Below are 18,132 nucleotides of genomic sequence, written 5' to 3' on the forward strand. Positions count from 1 at the left end.
TTTGGATATAATAAAGTATCACAGCACAGCATTACAAACTATTGCGTAGTTTGGGTAGTCAGTGTGGATTCGTTGAGTTGATTTTAATGTTTTGGGGCTGATGAGGTGGGAGGAGATGAGATGGTGTATATAGCACAGTACTACAATTCTTTCTCTGGGAGTTGGTCGGGGTTGTCTCGCACAGAACAAATGCGAACAATGAGTGTTTGCTCTCTCTATTCAGCCAGTGTGTGTCCACAAAGCCCTGTCGGCCACAGTGGGACATTGGCTGCTCTTTTCCAATATAGAAGAGGACCTTTCTGAGGGGCCTTGCTTTAAGGCTAATACCCAAACTCAACTTTAGTGCAATGGAATGGACATGATTGGGACTGAGGGCTTGACTAATCTTGCCGCTCGCCTTCCTGCATGCCATGTAGCCCGTAACTTCTCTCTGTGGAGATTTTCTCCCAAAGGTCACTTTCGTAACCTCGATACAGCTTGTTGCCGTTTGATGTTGAATCTTGCGCCTTTGTTCGGGTGAGAGCCACACGTTGATTTCATCAACTTCTCAGTATCAAATGTCTGAGGGTGCTCCGAGGGCTGGGCATGGCCACAGCGTGCCTTCTATCCACCTCCAGAAGAAATAGCCCTGAGCTTTGAGCTACATCCAATATATTCTTAGCCCTGAAGGCATGTTTTGAATATTTCAATCTCGAAAACAGAAGAATTAGTTAAAAGAAAAAAAAAGTACGCCAAAATGTTACATTTGTAAGCCACGTGTGGCTCCCTCCTGTTTATGTGACCTGCTGTTACAAATGCAAGGGTGTGCATGCAGGCACAGATAGGGCTATACAAAGAAGCAAGTAAGATACAGCAATTGTAAAAATGCTCTGTCTGTTTTCCTCTCATAGGCTGTTGGTAAAGTAATTGTTAACATTCATAATGTTTTTTGATCCACAAAGTTTGCTACGCAGTGTCTGGTTAATTTGGAATCAACATGTCTACACTAGTTTTGTCGCACTGTATTGGGGGTGTCCAGGTAGCGTAGCGGTCTATTTCGTTGCCTACCAACACAGGGATCGCCGGTTCGAATCCCCGTGTTACCTCCAGCTTGTTCAGGCATCCCTACAGACCCAATTGGCCGTGTCTGCGGGTGGGAAGCTGGATGTGGGTGTGTGTCCTGGTTGCTCTGGTCGGTCGGGGCGCCTGTTCGGGGTGAGGGGGAACTGGGGGGAATAGCGTGATCCTCCCATGCACTACATCCCCCTGGTGAAACTCCTCACTGTCAGGTGAAAAGAAGCGGCTGGTGACTCCACATGTATGGGAGGAGGCATGTGGTAGTCTGCAGCCCTCCCCGGATCAGCAGAAGGGGTGGAGCAGCGACCGGGACGGCTCGGAAGAGTGGGGTAATTGGCCAAGTACAATTGGGGAGAAAAGGGGGGGGAAGAAAAGTTTTGTCGCACTTGTGTTCACTCCAAACCCCTACTCTTTACATGCTGTGCTATGGAGGACTGGATATAACCGAAAATCAACTGAGAAATCGCATCTCATATCTTGGACTTTTATTTTCACACAAAGATGGTTTGTCAATCACTTGTTGGTCAGTTTAAGAATCAAGCTAGGCTTGTTGAGGCTAGGCTGTAGTCATACCATCGGATGCTTTGCATTACATTACATTACATTACATTATGACAATCAGTTTTCATTAAGGAGTAATCACTTCTGCACGTTTTGATCAAAACGTCTGAAGTTATTTCACAGAAATAAGTGTCGATAAAATTATGGTTCAGAGAAAAGTGTTCTCACTGGTGTGTGTATGTGTGTGTTAGGAGGAGTTTATTGAATATCCGCAAGACGTTTCTCATTTCCTAAGGGTTTGCCAGCACTATGTTTATAGTTACTGTGGAGATGGGCGGCTAGCCCCCACACAGCCGGTTTACCGGTTGTCACCAGCCCTGCTGACCAAGCTAATAAACTGTTGAGACACGGTCCTCCTCGTTACAGATCTCTGTTCCTCACCATGGTCATGGCTTGCATGCCTGCTGCTCTCATACTCTTGCCTCTGTTGTCATGTTAACCCAAAGCATTTGGTTAGTTTGTCAGGAGCCAATGTTACTATTTCGGCTTATTGCTGCATAATTGAAAAGTGGTGTGAGTTAATGCAGCCTAAGTGATGGAAATATTCTGAGCAGTGGTTTGGCTTTTATTTTATGTGGCTCTTTGCCTGAGACAAAGTGGTTGCAGGGGCCTATTGTTTGACTCTGAATGAGTGCTGTATTCAACACATTAAACTTGTTCTCCCTGTTAACTGGAGTTACATCGGGATGGGGGTGGGGAGGTGACTGGACCAGATCAGTCAGCCTGAAATATGATCTCTGGCTACAATACAGACCAGAGCAACACGGTGGAAGTGGGTGTCTGTGCATTGCTGCAGACCCATGGAAAGAGAAGAGCCCTGCACGTGAAACGATGTGACTGTGCAAAGTGCTGAGCGGCATCATGATGACTGTAGTCTATTGTGACGAATCCCTCTGCCCCCACCACCCGTCGCAGTCCTAATCCACTTTTTTGTGCGTTCATTAGCAGCCGTCTTCCTGTCTTGTCAAAGGGGGATTGAAATGCCACAGGTCAACAATGGTTGTAAATTGCAGAGGAGAGGACATGCCAGTGTGGTGCGGGGATGTGTGGTAAAGGACAGAGTTGCATCTTCCCGTCCATCAGTCATTTGCAAAGGGATCTGGTCTCTACTCTGGTTCAGTTCAACAAACTGAGCAGAACTTTTATTCGACATTACCTGGGCTCACTGCCTCAACGTTCAGTATTGCATGGTTGGGAAAGGCACATGACTTGGTTGCTTTGTTTGAGAAACATTGCTGTTGGAAGAAAGGTGAGTAATGTTTATTCAAACAAGCACCTGATCCAGGCTAGAGCCTGGCTGATGCAGGTTCTTGTCACATGCTTGGCTGGGCTGGACATCCTCACTACAATTTCACTCCCATTATTTTCTTATGCAGGATAAATATCTTTGGTTCTAAAACTGGTTATTTTTTTCCCCCACTCTTGTAAAATGCAAGTCTGTTTCTGGCAAGGGAGTGGCAGTTGCACTCTATCCTGCTCTGACACACAAGTTCTTCTCCTTGGTCATTTTCACTGCAATATGTAATTCTGCAATCTGGGATTACCTTGAAATTCCATAAATACTGCTTGTTCAGAATCTCCATTGGTATCTCCAGGCTAAAACTGCCATGAAAAATCAGCTCTGTCCAGTCAAGGCTTTGTTGTAGATGTTCATCATAGAGCAGTTTGAAGTTCACACCCCAAATCTTGAATCTTACTTAGGTATTAGTACTTCCATCACGGGTCTGCTTCAGAGACCTTGAGGGTTAAATCAATACTCCTCACAGCTATAGCAGTGGACCCTAGATACTGGACTATTTCAGTTCAAGTTGATTCTTTGTTTTGCATTGGTGTTGCTAATGGGCTTGGGCCTTTCTCATAAGAATCCTGGCATCTGGGTTTCAGAGACCAGTGCTAGGCCTATGTGTTTTGTTTGCAAGTTGGGATGCCCATATTCGGCCATACATTCCTCTACCTCCATTTGGAGTATCTGTCAGCTTCTATTAGTAGATAGTCGGTTACAGAACACACATGCATACATTTATAAAAACAACATTTTAGTAAACTAAGGTGGTTTAAAGCTAAAAAGTTACAGTAAACAGCCATTTTTCCCTCTTACGTTTGAAGTATTAGTTGTTTGTATTTTTTGTTTGGATATTACTTGGCACTGTAAACTATTCCAGAGTAAACCAACACACACAGGAAAATTTAGAAGTTTAGGTGTCGTGACCAGGATGATGTGAAATTGTGCACCGGCTTTCTGAAGCATTTGCGAGGACCCAAGTTCAGCCACATAGCATCAATTAGATGTGGAATTTGGGGCATCTGACGGAGTGTTTTCCTGCATAGCAAGATAGCAGAAGTTGCCTGTTCTGTTTAAATACTGGAGCATTCTTTCCATGCTGCCACTTCACTGATGGGCCCGCTGGATAGAGGTTGCTGTGGGAAAACTCCCAGGCCGGTGCCGGCCCGGCAGAGAAGTATGAAACATGGGGACATGCTGTCATCGGCATGTAAGGTTTCTTGGGACCTGGCTCTGTCTCTCCTCCTTTGATGGAAAGAAACTAAGATGTCTGTCTGTCTGTCTGTCTGTGTGTAATGTAGGCTCACACACGCTTGTGGGCATGTGTGTGCATTGGTTCTCTTGTGAAAGCTTCTAGTACAGGGGTGAGCAGTCTTATCCAGAAAGAGCCAGTGTGGGTGGAGGTTTTTGTTCCAACCAAGCAATTACACACCCGTGTCTCCTAATCAAGTTCCTCAGCAAAGACTCTACTGGTTGATTAGTGGGATCAGGTGTGTAACTGCTTGGCTGGAACAAAAACTTTCACCCACACCGGCCCTTCTGGATAAGACTGCCCACCCCTGCTTCTGTCCCAGGTGTAGAAATAGCTGGGGGGGGGGGGGTTTGGCCTTCAAATAACCTCTATGTTCAACCCTTGAGTGAAAATGGATGTGTTTTTTGCCATGTTGTCCTGTATGAGTGATTGGACATGTGTGAAAGTATTTTTTTTTCACTCTTGCTCCCCCCCCTTGCTCACTTGCAGGCGGGCTACAGAGAGGATTCCAGAAATCTCATCATGTTCAAGGCAGTGCTGAAGAAGAACAGAGACGGAGGGAGAGGGAGCAAAAAAGAACCAGGTATGTCGAGGAAGAGGAGGGTGGAAAACAGCCAGTTCACTTCGCTCCTATGCAACAATATATAGCGAATTACCCCGAAGCTTCAACATGAACTTAATCTCAGAGACAGCTGGTTTAGAGAAGCAACTCTTCTCTGTACTAGATCACATGGTAACAACATTCACTTGACTTGGTGTGGTCTATGAAGGGTCCCTTCCTTAGGTATTGTGGGCGTACCTAAACATCATAGAAAGTTGAGATGAAAGCACACAAAGCCTGCTATGTCTACAGCATTCACTTGGCAAACATGTTGTGCTCAGGCCGGAGCATTTATGGTCAATAAACTAGCTTCACCGCTGCTGTCATTGCCGGGCTTTATTTCGATGAGCACTTTAGTGGTCCGAGTGATGGGCTGCACTATGTGTGTACACGCGGGTGTATGGATACGTGTACACACACACACACACACACACACACACACACACACACACACACACACGCACACACACACAGGGTGTAATGTGGAGACAGTGTCTGCATCCAAGAAATGAGGTAAATATTAGGTTCTGACTGAGTTTAGTTTGTTTACCTGAAAAGAGGCCTCAGGAGGATAATTGCTAACATAGCAGAGGGACATACCAGGCATAAAAAGGCAAGGGCGATGGAAAATGAAAACAAGAGATGATTTATGAAGATACATTCTTTATAGTTATACAATCAACCTGGCAAATATATCCAAACATATTTTATTGCTGGCTATTGGGAAACCTGTGGAATTCTTTTTAAACATAATAAAATATGTCTTCTTCAAACAATAGGTTGCTGCTGCTCCTTTCCTTTACAATGGCTCTTCTGAGGAGCCTTGTTGACTTGATGAGCTAACCATTTCCACTAAAGCTACATCCACTGGCCTAGACTTGCTTTAGCACCACGGGACTCGTAGCAGCAGGTAATCTGGTCCAGTCAAATCGCTGAGTACAGTACCTACATGTCTCGTAGATCTGCTCTCGCTTTGTTTGTCCAGGGGCTCTTTTGCAGCTTCTTCGGAGCAACTTCTTTTCAAGCTATCATGGCAGTCATGCCGGGACTTGTTTCACTCCACAGTAGACAGTGTGTTAATAAAATTGAAAGGGAAGGAGTCTTGCCTGCCTAGACATCAGCTACCTCCAGTGCTAGGTTATACCTCCCTCACTCTGTCTCTCACACACACACACACACACACACATAAACTACCCCCCCGCCTTGAACCTTGTGACAGATCTCTGCCGACAGACCCCAGACCCACAGCTCTGATCTCTATGAGGAATTTAACATCTCCGTTGACTTATCTAATATGTCAGGTAATCATGTAGCACCCCACCCCCCAACAACAGACACACACGCGCATGCACACACACACACACACACACACACACACACACACACACACACACACATAGCCTTACACACTTATCGCTTATTCCTGCTGCAATGGCAGCAGGTGAGTCAAGTATTGTAGGCTGGTCATGTATTTTTTTCAAATGGTTTGTTGAAACCTGTCTAGTATCAGTGAATCACTCTGAGCCACAAACACACTAGGCCATCTAGCAGGCACACACACGCTTCAGCATGCACATGGACATGCACAGGAGGCCTCACGTTCGTGAAAGCCTAAGAGCAGAGAGTTTATGGTAGGACACAGCTCCCTGTTCCCAGCCCTGCTCTCCCAGTTGGACCCCATCCATCAAGCCCAAGCAGGTCTTTCTTCCTTTCTCATGCTGGGACAATAAAATCCAGCCACTCCTCTCTGTTATTCAGGGACCTTTAGACAGATGAGTGATCCCAGAGAGATGGAATGGTCAGCGGTGTTGGCTTGGTACCGCTGTTCCTACCAGGGACACAGATCTGTTCTGCAAATAGGATGTCTTTGTTTCAGGCTTGTGGATTTTTTTTTAAAGGGTGGTCTAGACTCACTGTAATGTGTTGAGTTTGAGTGAGCAGTAAGAAAAAGGGAACTTTGCATCAAAAAGTTGGTAGATTAAGTTTAGTGGCGTAGCAGTGTTGAGGTCAGCAGGTTTGGGGTTATTTATTAATTTATTGGTAAATAAATGTTCGAGGAAGGAGTTTGTCGCTCCCAACTGCTTAGTTGAAGTGAAAGTGTGAAGTGGCATGTCATGGATTTATTTATTTATTTAAAAAAAATTTAGGCTTTTATTAGCACTTTATTTTTCTTGAATAGGTCTATTTGTTTGTAAATTAGGGGTCCGCCTTGGATCTGAAATGAGGTTGGTAACACAGAAGGCCTTCCAGGGAGGGTTGTGTTAATCAAATTGGGTGTCTTGCAGTGTAGCTGATGCTTTCTCAGACAAGATACTACCATATTGCACATAAAATATTCACTGCACCTTCTGTTTGGCTTTAATAAAGATTTCATTATGCTCCCAAATGGTTTGGGATAGGCGGTGGTATACAGATTCTGCTGTCTGGTTCAGTTCCGCGCAGTTGTCCAACATATTTGATGCAATTCGCTTTCCACCTTCAAAGAGAATCATAACTTTACGACAAGGTTTAGATTTACATGGCTGATAAAGCATTACTGTTATGTCAGAGATTTATATCAGCGTTGCCCTCTGGGTATTAACTTCAAGACTTTTCGTGTAACTAAAATGACATCAGCCTTTGCTCTGATAACAACAGCTTGTTGGTTACAGGTTCTGTTGTTTTATTCCTCCCTTCATTTGAAAACGACTTAATGACTTGAGTGGCACAGTGGCCCTGGGCGGCACAGTGGCCCAGTGGTTAGCCCCATTGCCTCACAGAAAGAAGGTCCTGGGTTTGAACCCCAGGCCGTCCCAGGTCCTTTCTGTGTGCAGTTTGCATGTTCTCCCCCTGTCAGCGTGGGTTTCCTCCAGGCACTCCGGTTTCCTCCCACCATCACAAAAGACTTGCATGTTAGTTAATACTCCTGTCTGTGCCCCTGACCAAGGCAATGGGAAGAAATAACTGGAGTTGGTTCCCAGTGCTGCATGGCGGCTGCCCACTGCTCCTGGCTACACAGTTAGGATGGGTTAAATGCAGAGAGCAAATTTCATTTGTATGTTTGTACAAAATGACCTATTCTATTCTGTTCTATCGTTATTAGCAGAAATCAATATAGATAACATTTAGTGGCCAGCCTGACTCTGTCTGTAATACTGGCTTTTCTGTAGGCCAGGATGGACCGCTTTTTCATCGAGGCATTCCCTGCCTCAAAAAGAGCATAAGGATGAAGTCCTTATAATAAAATCTGCTCTGCGATATGTAATGGAAATTGGTGGGAGGAAAGACCTTGATAATAGGATAATTACACGATAGCTCAGCATATGTTGCTCATGACATGGTGGCTACAGGCTGGAGACAACTTTAAAGAAGTTGGGGAAACTTGGCCCCCGTGCCAGATACCACTACAGTCATTAGCTCTCCCCTGGGATCCCCACATCGCCAAAACCCACAAACGCACACACAGTTTGCTAATTTAGTCTTTCTCCATGCCCTCCCCCTCCTCCTCCTGCTCCTCCTCCTCTGCCTCCTCCTAGTCCCAATCTGTAAAGAATCTGTTTGGAATTGGCCCTTTTAATCCCTTTCATGTACACTTTTTTTATGAGCTAGCATTCCGGAAGTAGGGATACTGGTTTGCCCTTGCCTGTCGCCTTTGATGTGAACGCTTTCTTAAAAAGGTCACACTGCCAGCAGGCCTCACTGACGTTAATGGATTTGAGGCCCAAGGCACTGGGAGCTCAGAGGATTATATTGTAAAAAAAATTAAACTGGTCTGCTTTAATTGGTATTCTCTTTGAGGATATAGGCTCCCCTGGTTTTATTAAGAGTTTCACCTATTAGCTCCTATTAATTTCCTGCAGTGTCTGACTGGTAGTTCCCTTCCAAACAAATGAGCAGATTTGAAACGTGAGAATCCTCTTGTTGTACTGGGGCTTTGTCCTCTTGTAAACTCTCTCCCAGCTCTACTTAATGAATATATATATATATAATTTTGCCCTTAAGGCACAGTTGGGAGAAGTGACCTGAAGAACTTCAAACTTTTACAGTAGAATTCAGACTGGACATGCTAAACTGTCTTTGAGGCCTCTTGTGTATTTTTCGAAATAGTGGGGATGCACGATGATACTGGCACGTCATCGGTATCGGCAGATAAAAGCTTTAAAATGAAATATCAGCATCGGCCGGAAATGCCGATACGATGATGCTTGAATTATGCACACGTGATGCAAGCTGTTGACCGGGCACGGATGCAGTGTGTCACGTAGGTGGGGCGTATAGGCTCCAATTTATGTTATTTATTTATTTATTTTATGGTTTTTCCCGTGGGCGTCAAGTGATGAAGGTGATGACTGTCACAAAGTCACTTTTATTGTGCTTGCTTCAGTAATTACTGTGATGTAGGCTTACGAGACTGGTGTCGTCTGTCGGACGTAGACACAGACTGCAATGAAATGTGACACTGCTCTACTACAATTTTTTTTGACCCCCCCCCCTTTTTTTTTTTTCCTCCTCAATTGTATCCGGCCAATTACCCACTCTTCCTAGCCTTCCCGGTCTCTGCTGATTCGGGAAGGGCTGCAGACTACCACATGCCTCCTCCCATACATGTGGAGTCACCAGCCGCTTCTTTTCACCTGACAGTGAGGAGTTTCACCAGGGGGACGTAGCGCATGGGGGGATCACGCTATCCCCCCCCCCTCCGAACAGGCGCCCTGACCGACCAGAGGAGGCGCTAGTGCAGCGACCAGGACACATACCCACATCTGGCTTCCCACCCGCAGTTAACACGGGGATTTGAACAGGCAACCCCTGTGTTGGTAGGCAACGGAATATACCGCTATGCTACCTGGATGCCCTATTCATTTATTTTTTGATCGGTTTTCACCGTGGGTGCTCAACCTGTTCAGTGGGGGCTCGAGCACCGGAGCACCCACGGGATCGGCGCCTGAGGCGAGGTGGAGCGTGGTTTTTACCTGCTACACCAGCTGCGTCTCTGTTGTGTGTGGTTGCGTGAACACAACATCCATTGCACGCTGTCCGTCTTGGGAGAGAGAGCCCTCCTCTGTTGCTCTCCCTGAGGTTTCTTCTTATTTTTTCTCCCTGTTAAAGGGGTTTTTTAGGGAGTTTTTCCTTATCCGACGAGAGGGTTTAAGGACAGGATGTTGTGTTGCTGTTAAGCCCACTGAAGCAAATTTGTAATTTGTGATATCTGGCTATACAAATAAAATTGATTTGATTTGGTTGTTAACCAGCCGTGGTTTCTGAGGTGATTTCAAGTAGGGCACTTTTGAAAATACACTGATTCTATCGATTTAAGATTCAAGATTTAGTTTGTCATTTTCATTATGTACCTGCACACATAAATAAAAACTAAATGCCGTTTCTCCCAGCCCACAGCAGTGCAACAGAGAAGACAAAAATACACACCCAAGAATTCCCTAAAAACCATACCACTAAAAACATAAAAATGGAGAGAACAAAACAAAAAAGCACAATTAACAACACAGTCCATCCAAGTTCAGTTTAATGTGCAGTGAAAAACTCCCACAAGGTCTTATTGCTGTGTCACATTGCCTCTGGTACAATGAGGTATTTATTTTAATCATTTTTAAGCAGCTTGTGCTCATCTTTTACACAGTTTTATATAGTTTGTACCTGTTCGAGGGCCACCGAGCCACGCATAGAGAAAAAAAATAGACCAACCATAGAGCTCAGTAGTGCGGGTGCATGCGCTTCCGTGGTCAGTATAGCAGCTTCAGATCAGTCCACTACAGGAGAGACCTGATGTTCTCTGTAGTAAGGTGCAAAAAAATGTCTGCGTAGGTTTCCTCCGGGTTCTCTGATTTCCTCCCACCATCAAAAGACATGCATGTTATGGTCAATACTGCTGTCTGTGCCCCTGACTGAAGCATGGCAAGAAGAACCGGAGTTGGTCCCCGGGCACTGCACGGCAGCTGCCCACTGCGGCTGCCCATTGCGGCTGCCCATTGCGGCTGCCCACTGCGGCTGCCCACTGCTACCAGTGTGTGTGTTGGGATGGGTTAAATGCAGAGGATGAATTTCTCCACGGGAATTAATAAAGTATATCTTATCTCATTTTATCTTAAAACATGTCCATATATCGGTATCGGTAATTGGCCAAAATGAGTTGGGAAAATATCGGATATCAGCAAAAATCCAATATCGTGCACCCCTGGGAAATACAACTGTGATATTTTAACCATGCTGCTTCTTCCAAAACGGTCTTCCCACTCGCTTCTCAGTCATGGCATCCACATGTCTGTGACTGCCTGTGAAACACAGTCATTTCCAGTCTGTTGTCAGTCTCCAGAGAGAAGGCCTTTAATCCGGTTCTAGCATATGTGAGAGGCTATATATTTCCAAGGCCTAGCCCTAATGTGTTGAAGAGCTCATGAGTTTTCCGAGTTGGAAGTAGAGGGAAGCTAAACTCAGGGTCATATATTGTCCACTCCCGGTAGACTCGGCACACATGAAGAAAATCCATTATTCCCCTTTCAGATTACACGCTGCAGAGAAAGCCTCCTTTTGCCAGATGGCAATTGGACAAATGACCAGTCTGGACGGTGGCTTGTGTAGTCAAGTTTTTACCTGTTCTTTTGGGATAATCACCAGGTTCTTCAAATCAGCATTTGATAAAGATGTGAGCTGGGGGAAAAGGGCTCTTAGGACCTAGCTCATACAAGCGAGACGTGCGATAAGCTGACCGATGCCTCCCAGAGCTCTCCGGCCGGGGTGTGCTACACTCTTGGCTGAGGTGACTGAGGCAGCTGCCAGACAAAGTTTTGTGTCTGATGTGGGTGACCCAGTGTTAATCACACCAGTGTGGAGTGCCATGCGCATTAGAAGGCAGACAACTGTTTCAGCTGTTAGACTTACCTCCCACCTCCCAGAGCCATCTCACACACACACACACAGAGCAGTTGGCAAGGCTTCTTGGTGTTTATTTGGGACTGCAGAGACGGGGGCCATGCGTGCACCTGGCCAGACTGGAGGCAGCAGGCTGGTAGCTGACCTGTCAACACTGAGGGGGCTCAGCCATGCTGCCCTGATCTCGTTACAATACATTCCCTAACAGATGAACTCCCGGGACAATAATTTGCCAACAGCAGCGATGTCACTTTCATATTTTGGATTAGCTGAGCTTCGGTGATAACAGGCACAGTCTTAATCATCTAACAAGGGGAGAGGTGGCGGGGGGGGGGGTGTTCGTAAAAGAGATATAACAACTTTCTGCTGACAGTTTTTAAATAGTATAGACGACCATGGGTGGTCTGACGCTCCGTCGTGCACATGAGGCCCTCCTTTATCACTGTAATTATCTTCCGAGTAGCTCTGGAGCTTTCAGCGCACACACACGGTATTCCCTCAGGAAGGCACACGGGACCGCGTTGGCCCTTTTCATCAGACGTCTTCTGCAACAGGGGGTGGCTTTGCTCTGTAGACCAAAAAATCCCATCAAAATAAACCTCTTTTAATTGAGACACAACTGCACATAAGTCAGACTTGGACAACAATGTGCCGCTTCGTTGGTTTTGTAGTTCACAGATTTTTTTTTTTAAGGGTTGAATTTGATTAGAGGCAACCCAAATTAGATTTCAGGAAGTGGTTCAGGAAGATGAAAGGAATATTCACAGTTTAGTGGACCACTAATGGTGTGTTGGTGTGTGTGTGCGTGTGTGCGAGACACCATTAAGGCCTGTACCCTGTTGTCTCAGCTGTGATGGTGACGGGTGCATGCTGTCTCGGCTGTTTCTGGGAGTGTCTTGTGTGTTGTGACAAGAGACGGTGATTTGTTACAGATGGTTGGACCGGACGGCAGATGAAGTTGATTATAAAGCGATGTTTATCTCTTTCTAATGAAGGTTGTGTGCTTTCTCCTGCGGTTCTGTAAATGATAATGAGGATAGGTAGGCTGGTTCTTCAACAGGATGATTCTCTGTGCAACATGATGCAGCTGAGATTGGAGACATTCCTTCCTGTTTTTTACTGCCTGCAGGGGTTTAACATGAAGAATTTTTACTGTTATCACAAGGGTTTCCTGACAGCAGGTGGTTGGGCAATTCTTTGAGTAGCCAATTTAGATAAATCAAACAGTGCAAAATATTAAATCTGAGAAATATTCGGCTTCATAAGAGCTCTGCCTTTTTGAAATCTAGTGCAGTTAAACAAAGGCTATTTTATGAAATAGCCCCTGTTGCCATGTGGGATTAGCTCAGCTGTTGTCTTCTGGGCAATCAGAAATGGAAATCTTTCACCCCCCCCCTTTTCTCCCCAATTGAATTTGACCAATTGCCCCGCTCATCCGAACCATCCCGGTCGCTGCTCCACCCCCTCTGCTGATCCAGGGAGGGCTGCAGACTACCACATACCTCCTCCGACACATGTGGAGTCGCCAGCCGCTTCTTTTCACCTGACTGTGAGGAGTTTCACCTGGGGGACGTAGCGCGTGGGAGGATCACGCTATTCCCCCCAGTTCCCCCTCCCCCCTGAACAGGCGCCCCGACCGACCAGAGGGAGGTGCTAGTGCAGCGACCAGGACACATACCCACGTCTTGCTTACCACGCGCAGACATGGCCAATTGTCTGTAGGGAAGCCTGACCAAGCCGGAGGTAACATGGGGATTCGAACCAGCCATCCCCGTGTTGGTAGGCAACCGAAGAGCTATGCTACCCAGACTCCCGGAAATCTTTCATCTTTGCTTAGTTGTAATCCAGTATGTAACTCATGCGGGTTTTGGGGACAGCACAATCAGAAAAGTGTAACAACAAAAAAACCCCAAAAAACACCCAGTTGATTGATTTGCCTTTCCCTTGACACCCTCCCCATCGCTCTTCTGTATGCCTGTCAACTGCTGTAGGGATTCACTTCCCTCTGATTGGTTGATGAAATACCTGCTGTCACCGATATGTGACATGAGTGCCTTTGAGGGCTCTGGTCTCTCAGATTAGGTGTCAGCCTGCTAGATTTTTCAGTGTACTTTGTCATGGCGAGGTGGAAATCCAAGCGCGTGGCGAAGATGAACCTTTTCTGACACAGAGGTCATAGCCAACATCCCTTCGCTAAAAAGCTGTTGTGCATTGCCCAAAGCGACCGGTCTAAGATTTCCAATATCTTCTGTGTTCCTCCTCTTAGCACAGCTGTGTACCAGCCTCCCCTTAAACCACCTCCACCACAGCCATTTTGAGAAGCGCTCGCTCGCTCGCTCGCTCGCTCCCTCCCTCTCTGACAGCCTGCAAGACTTCTTTGCAGTGCTCTTCCATGGTGGGTAGCGGTTATAGCAGAAATATTTCTGCATTAGCCAAACGGTTCCTTGGACTGAAATGTTGAGGTCGAGGTGAATCAGGAATGCGTTGTTCTCTTCTCTGGTAATTGTTTGGTGACAGTACAAATTGAAGTTGGTTCTGTTGTGTGAAGTTTTGGGGGTGACGTGTTCACCTTGACTGCCCCTATTATCATAGGAATGATATGCAGAAATCTTTTTTTTTGTTGTTTCTTTAACGGAAAAGCTCTTCCAATTAGTAAGTGATGACCTTTTCCTTTCGCCCCAAGGCTTTCAGGCCAGAGCTGTTGCTGCAGCACCTGGATGTGGTAACAGAGCAGAGGAGGCAGTCAGTCTGGATATGTCAGTGAAAGGGCATGTTCAGGGTCTTTTATAGCACTTGTCCCTGAGAGGGGAGAGCAGGAATTTGTAAACAAACCAAGGTAAACTTTGCTTTCATAAATCTGGAGTTGGCATCACTGGGAGTGTGACTGCGGAGCTGAGGCAGACAGACGGACAACAGCACACATCCAGGCAGCCGCAGGATGTCTAGACCACATACGGCGCACAGAACACGTGTGCACACAGGACAAATGCCAGTACATGGACGGTAACAAAAATGCATACCCCCCCCCCCCCACACACACAGGCAACCCCAATGCACATTTTTCATGTACAGAATCAACAGCCTTTTGATAATTGTTAACTCAACCGTAGCGACTGGCTCCTGTGTCATCAGCTCATGGTTTACCCTTGGACAAACACTTAGGCTCACCGCCAAGCTTTGATTTTGCTATTGGTTTGTCATTTGAGCTTCTAACTACAACAATGCAGTTAGGATTAGAAAGTCTTTTCAAACCAGGTCCACTGAAAACATGTGGACTTAGTTGTATTCTTCTGCTACTATCCAGCTGGCTGCAGCTAGCTCAAATTAAAAGAAGCAATTGTGCTGATGTCTGTGAAATGGCCTTTGACAGCTGGCCAGGTTTGCTACACTCTTCTCTGTCATGTTTATATAGGTTTTCATGCCCAGGCAGTAGTGATAAGATTTAAAAGGGTGGAAATAAAGAGTGCACCTGATTCACAAAGAGGACCATTGAGTGCAGCTCGGGACCTACACCAGTATCAAAGCACTGTGCAGCCAGCAGGCAACAATTAGCAGGGCGTTGCTCAAACCACATCTCTCTCACTCAGACATACACTCACTCACTCACTCGCGCGCACACACACACACACACACACACACACACACACACGCCCTCAAACCTCAGGTGTATCAACATGAGACCCGCCCTGCCTCTGCCTTCACGTCTCTTGAAAAGTAAAGTGCACTTCAGGAAAAGCAGTGGACTTTGTCAACAGTTGCATTTGCAGAAAACTCGTATCAGACGACAAATATGGAGCCTCGGCTACATTTTCCATTGACATCTCCTGACCCAAAGCTTCTGTAGTGAAACGCTTTGAAGCTAATATAATTTTGCTAATCTCGTTCACACTTGAATTGACCCTCAGTTGCCACAATCTGACCACGCAGTCTTAAAGGAGTTATTGTGACATAACTCAATTGTACTGATTTAGAGAGAATAGTCTTAATATTACATAGTAACCTGAAGTTGAAGTCTTGCATTCCAGTGAATTTCTTGGCTCGGTGAAATATGATTGCGAGCCACCGTGGATGTTAAATATCGTTCAGCACAGCTGTCCCAGTGCTGTAATATTACATATGCTGTGGCGGGCTAACTGAACATTATTCAGCTGCATCCAGAATCGTTTTTTTATTGCACAATCTTTTTTAATCGCTCATTAAATTACTCATGCATGTTGTGGTTTTTACAAAGTGATTGTTTGAATACTCATTGTAACCCAAGCAAAAGATCTGTTTTATTTGGCATCCGTAAGGAACACCTGTTCTGTTGAAATAAGTTTATACCTTTGTCGAAGTTTTTCTTTTTACATTTTTTTTTGGAGGCGGCGTGCCCAGGTGTATCTGTTGATTCTATATCTGGCTCTTTAGTGTGGCTAAGTGAACTGGCATAAGGTCAGATCTGACACAGGCCTTCCTGAACAGAGGCTTCTGGCTGGGACGTATCTGGAGCAGTGCTTCCGTGATTCCCAGAGGCGCCGCTATCTGCCAGAGCAGCGGCTGGCACACCACATGCACACACACACACACACACACACACACACACACACACACACACACACACACACAAAATCACACATACACACACACACACACAATCACACATACACACATGCACTCACAGCCGTTTCCCCGCTCCACTCCCCCTGCACTTTGCACCGACGCTGCTGGTGACCTTGGAAGTGCTGGCGTATCGATGGAAAACAGAAAAGCAAAACAAACACACCAGGACTGGCCGGGAACAGAGGGTGATGTCATCTCAAACTTGATAACAGCACGGCATAACACCCCCCCCCCACACACACACACACACACCCAGGGTCAACACATTTTCTCAGATACTTCAAAGAGAGGAGAAAGGATAGTCTATCAGCCGGCAACCAGGGGTGTTTTTCGATGGCTTTTGATGGCGGATAGTGGCGGTTACGGCACTTCATTGGATGGATGGTGAGATCAGCAGGCCACACAGGCTTATCTAATTACAGCGTGACCTGACTGGGCATATGCATTCCTTCTTTATGGTTTTCCTTTTGCGTTTGATACTTTTCAACACCCGACACACACCACTGCAGACTGTCTGCACCTGAAGCGGTGTATCTGTGTCTGTCCTTATATCTGTCATGGAATTTTTTCTTTAAGGGTGACTTAACTACACGTAAATACTTCCACTGCTCACAGGGGGTAGAATTTGATAGTTTTTCACTTTGGAATTTTATATTACAAAATTCCAAGTTCATGCGCGAATTCGCATTTGTAGCGGCCTCACCCAATACCGGTATTGGAAGATGGCGGCGTGAATTCACATTTGTGGTGGCGGCCTCACCCAGTACCATCCATGCAGTCAAGTCAAGTCAATTTTTGTCTGCGTCTTAAGTTTTGTCTTCATTTGATGGCTGGGAGAGCTGGTGCTGGATTGGCTGGGAGAGCAGGGTAGGCTAAGCTAACTGCTAGCTCACGCAGACCAGCAGTTCTGATAACACCGAGGGCGGTCTGGCGGTGGCCTCACCTGGCGTTGACTGTGGTGTTTTTGATGTCATCGTGAGGAGTGCGGGGAGGTGTGTCGAGGGTGTCTGGCTGGGAGAGCTGGTGCTGGATCAGCAGGGAGAGCTTGGTCTGCTTTGTCCGGTGGGCCCGGGGACCACGGCCCCTGCCTGGAGCTGCGCCCAAGGAAGAAATGCCGAGGGCGCTCTGACAGGATGCAGAAGCAGGGCAGGCTAAGCTAACTGCTAATCCATGCAGACCGGTGGTTCTGACCGTCATCCTGGCTGGCGTTCGTTCCCTTGGACAGTGATATTTTTTGTTTAGTTTGGATATGTGTGCTAGTGTGGGTGTGTGTGTTCTTGTAGTTTTTGGGTATGTTGTTGTCTTTGTGTTGTACTGCTGTGGTCTGAGGGAAATGGCATTTTGTTTCATTTCATGTACGCAAGTGCATGAAGTGAAATGACAGTGTTCCTGATTCCTGATATTAGTTTAGCTGGGTCATATTTTAAGACGTTGGTGTTTATGGATTCATTATCTGGCTTTATGTATCCACCCAGCCCTTGATGTCACAGTGTTTGACTCTGAAAAGTGTGTGTGTGTGTGTGTGTGTGTGTGTGTGTGTGTGTGTGTGTGTGTGTGTGGACCTCTGCTAGAGCCTTTGGCCTTGGGGCCCCTTCTCTCTCCTCGGCTCTGCTCTGCTCTGAATGGCACACAGAACTGCTTTTTGTGAATGCGTCCGCAGAATGAATGCCCTGCCATCCCTGGCCTAGGAGAGTTGGGGACTGGGTGAACTAATGACCTCGGCTCCTTTGTACCCGGCCTCAAAGGAAAAGGGAATATCGCCGTCATTCTTGGGACGGTATTTCATCCCCCTTTTTTTCCTTTTTCTTTTTTTTTTTTTTTACTGGAGGACTGGTTACACCTACAGGAGAAGTTCAGGTTGGATAAACGTTTGGCAGGAAATCTGTGGATAACCTGCTATGGTCCTAGCTTGAG

The 18,132-nt window shown here is 46.2% G+C and overlaps 1 protein-coding gene across 5 annotated transcripts in view; it reads left to right on the forward strand.

Annotated features, from left to right (window-relative positions):
- The window catches only part of tanc1b (tetratricopeptide repeat, ankyrin repeat and coiled-coil containing 1b), a 147,536-nt gene that overhangs the window by 8,614 nt on the left and 120,790 nt on the right, over positions 1-18,132 (forward strand). For 2 of the 5 annotated variants that reach the window (XM_056289620.1, XM_056289619.1), the window contains exon 2: positions 4,641-4,734. The exons of 2 other annotated variants lie outside the window; for them this stretch is intronic. In XM_056289620.1, coding sequence (XP_056145595.1) covers positions 4,674-4,734 — 61 coding nt within the window. In that variant the 5' untranslated portion in view covers positions 4,641-4,673. Of the gene's footprint in view, positions 1-4,640; positions 4,735-16,483; positions 16,603-18,132 lie in introns of those variants that run through there. One more of the 5 variants, XM_056289621.1, reaches the window with a different exon arrangement.

Source organism: Lampris incognitus, chromosome 11 (genome assembly GCF_029633865.1).
Source record: "Lampris incognitus isolate fLamInc1 chromosome 11, fLamInc1.hap2, whole genome shotgun sequence".
In the NCBI taxonomy this organism is placed as follows: domain Eukaryota; kingdom Metazoa; phylum Chordata; class Actinopteri; order Lampriformes; family Lampridae; genus Lampris; species Lampris incognitus.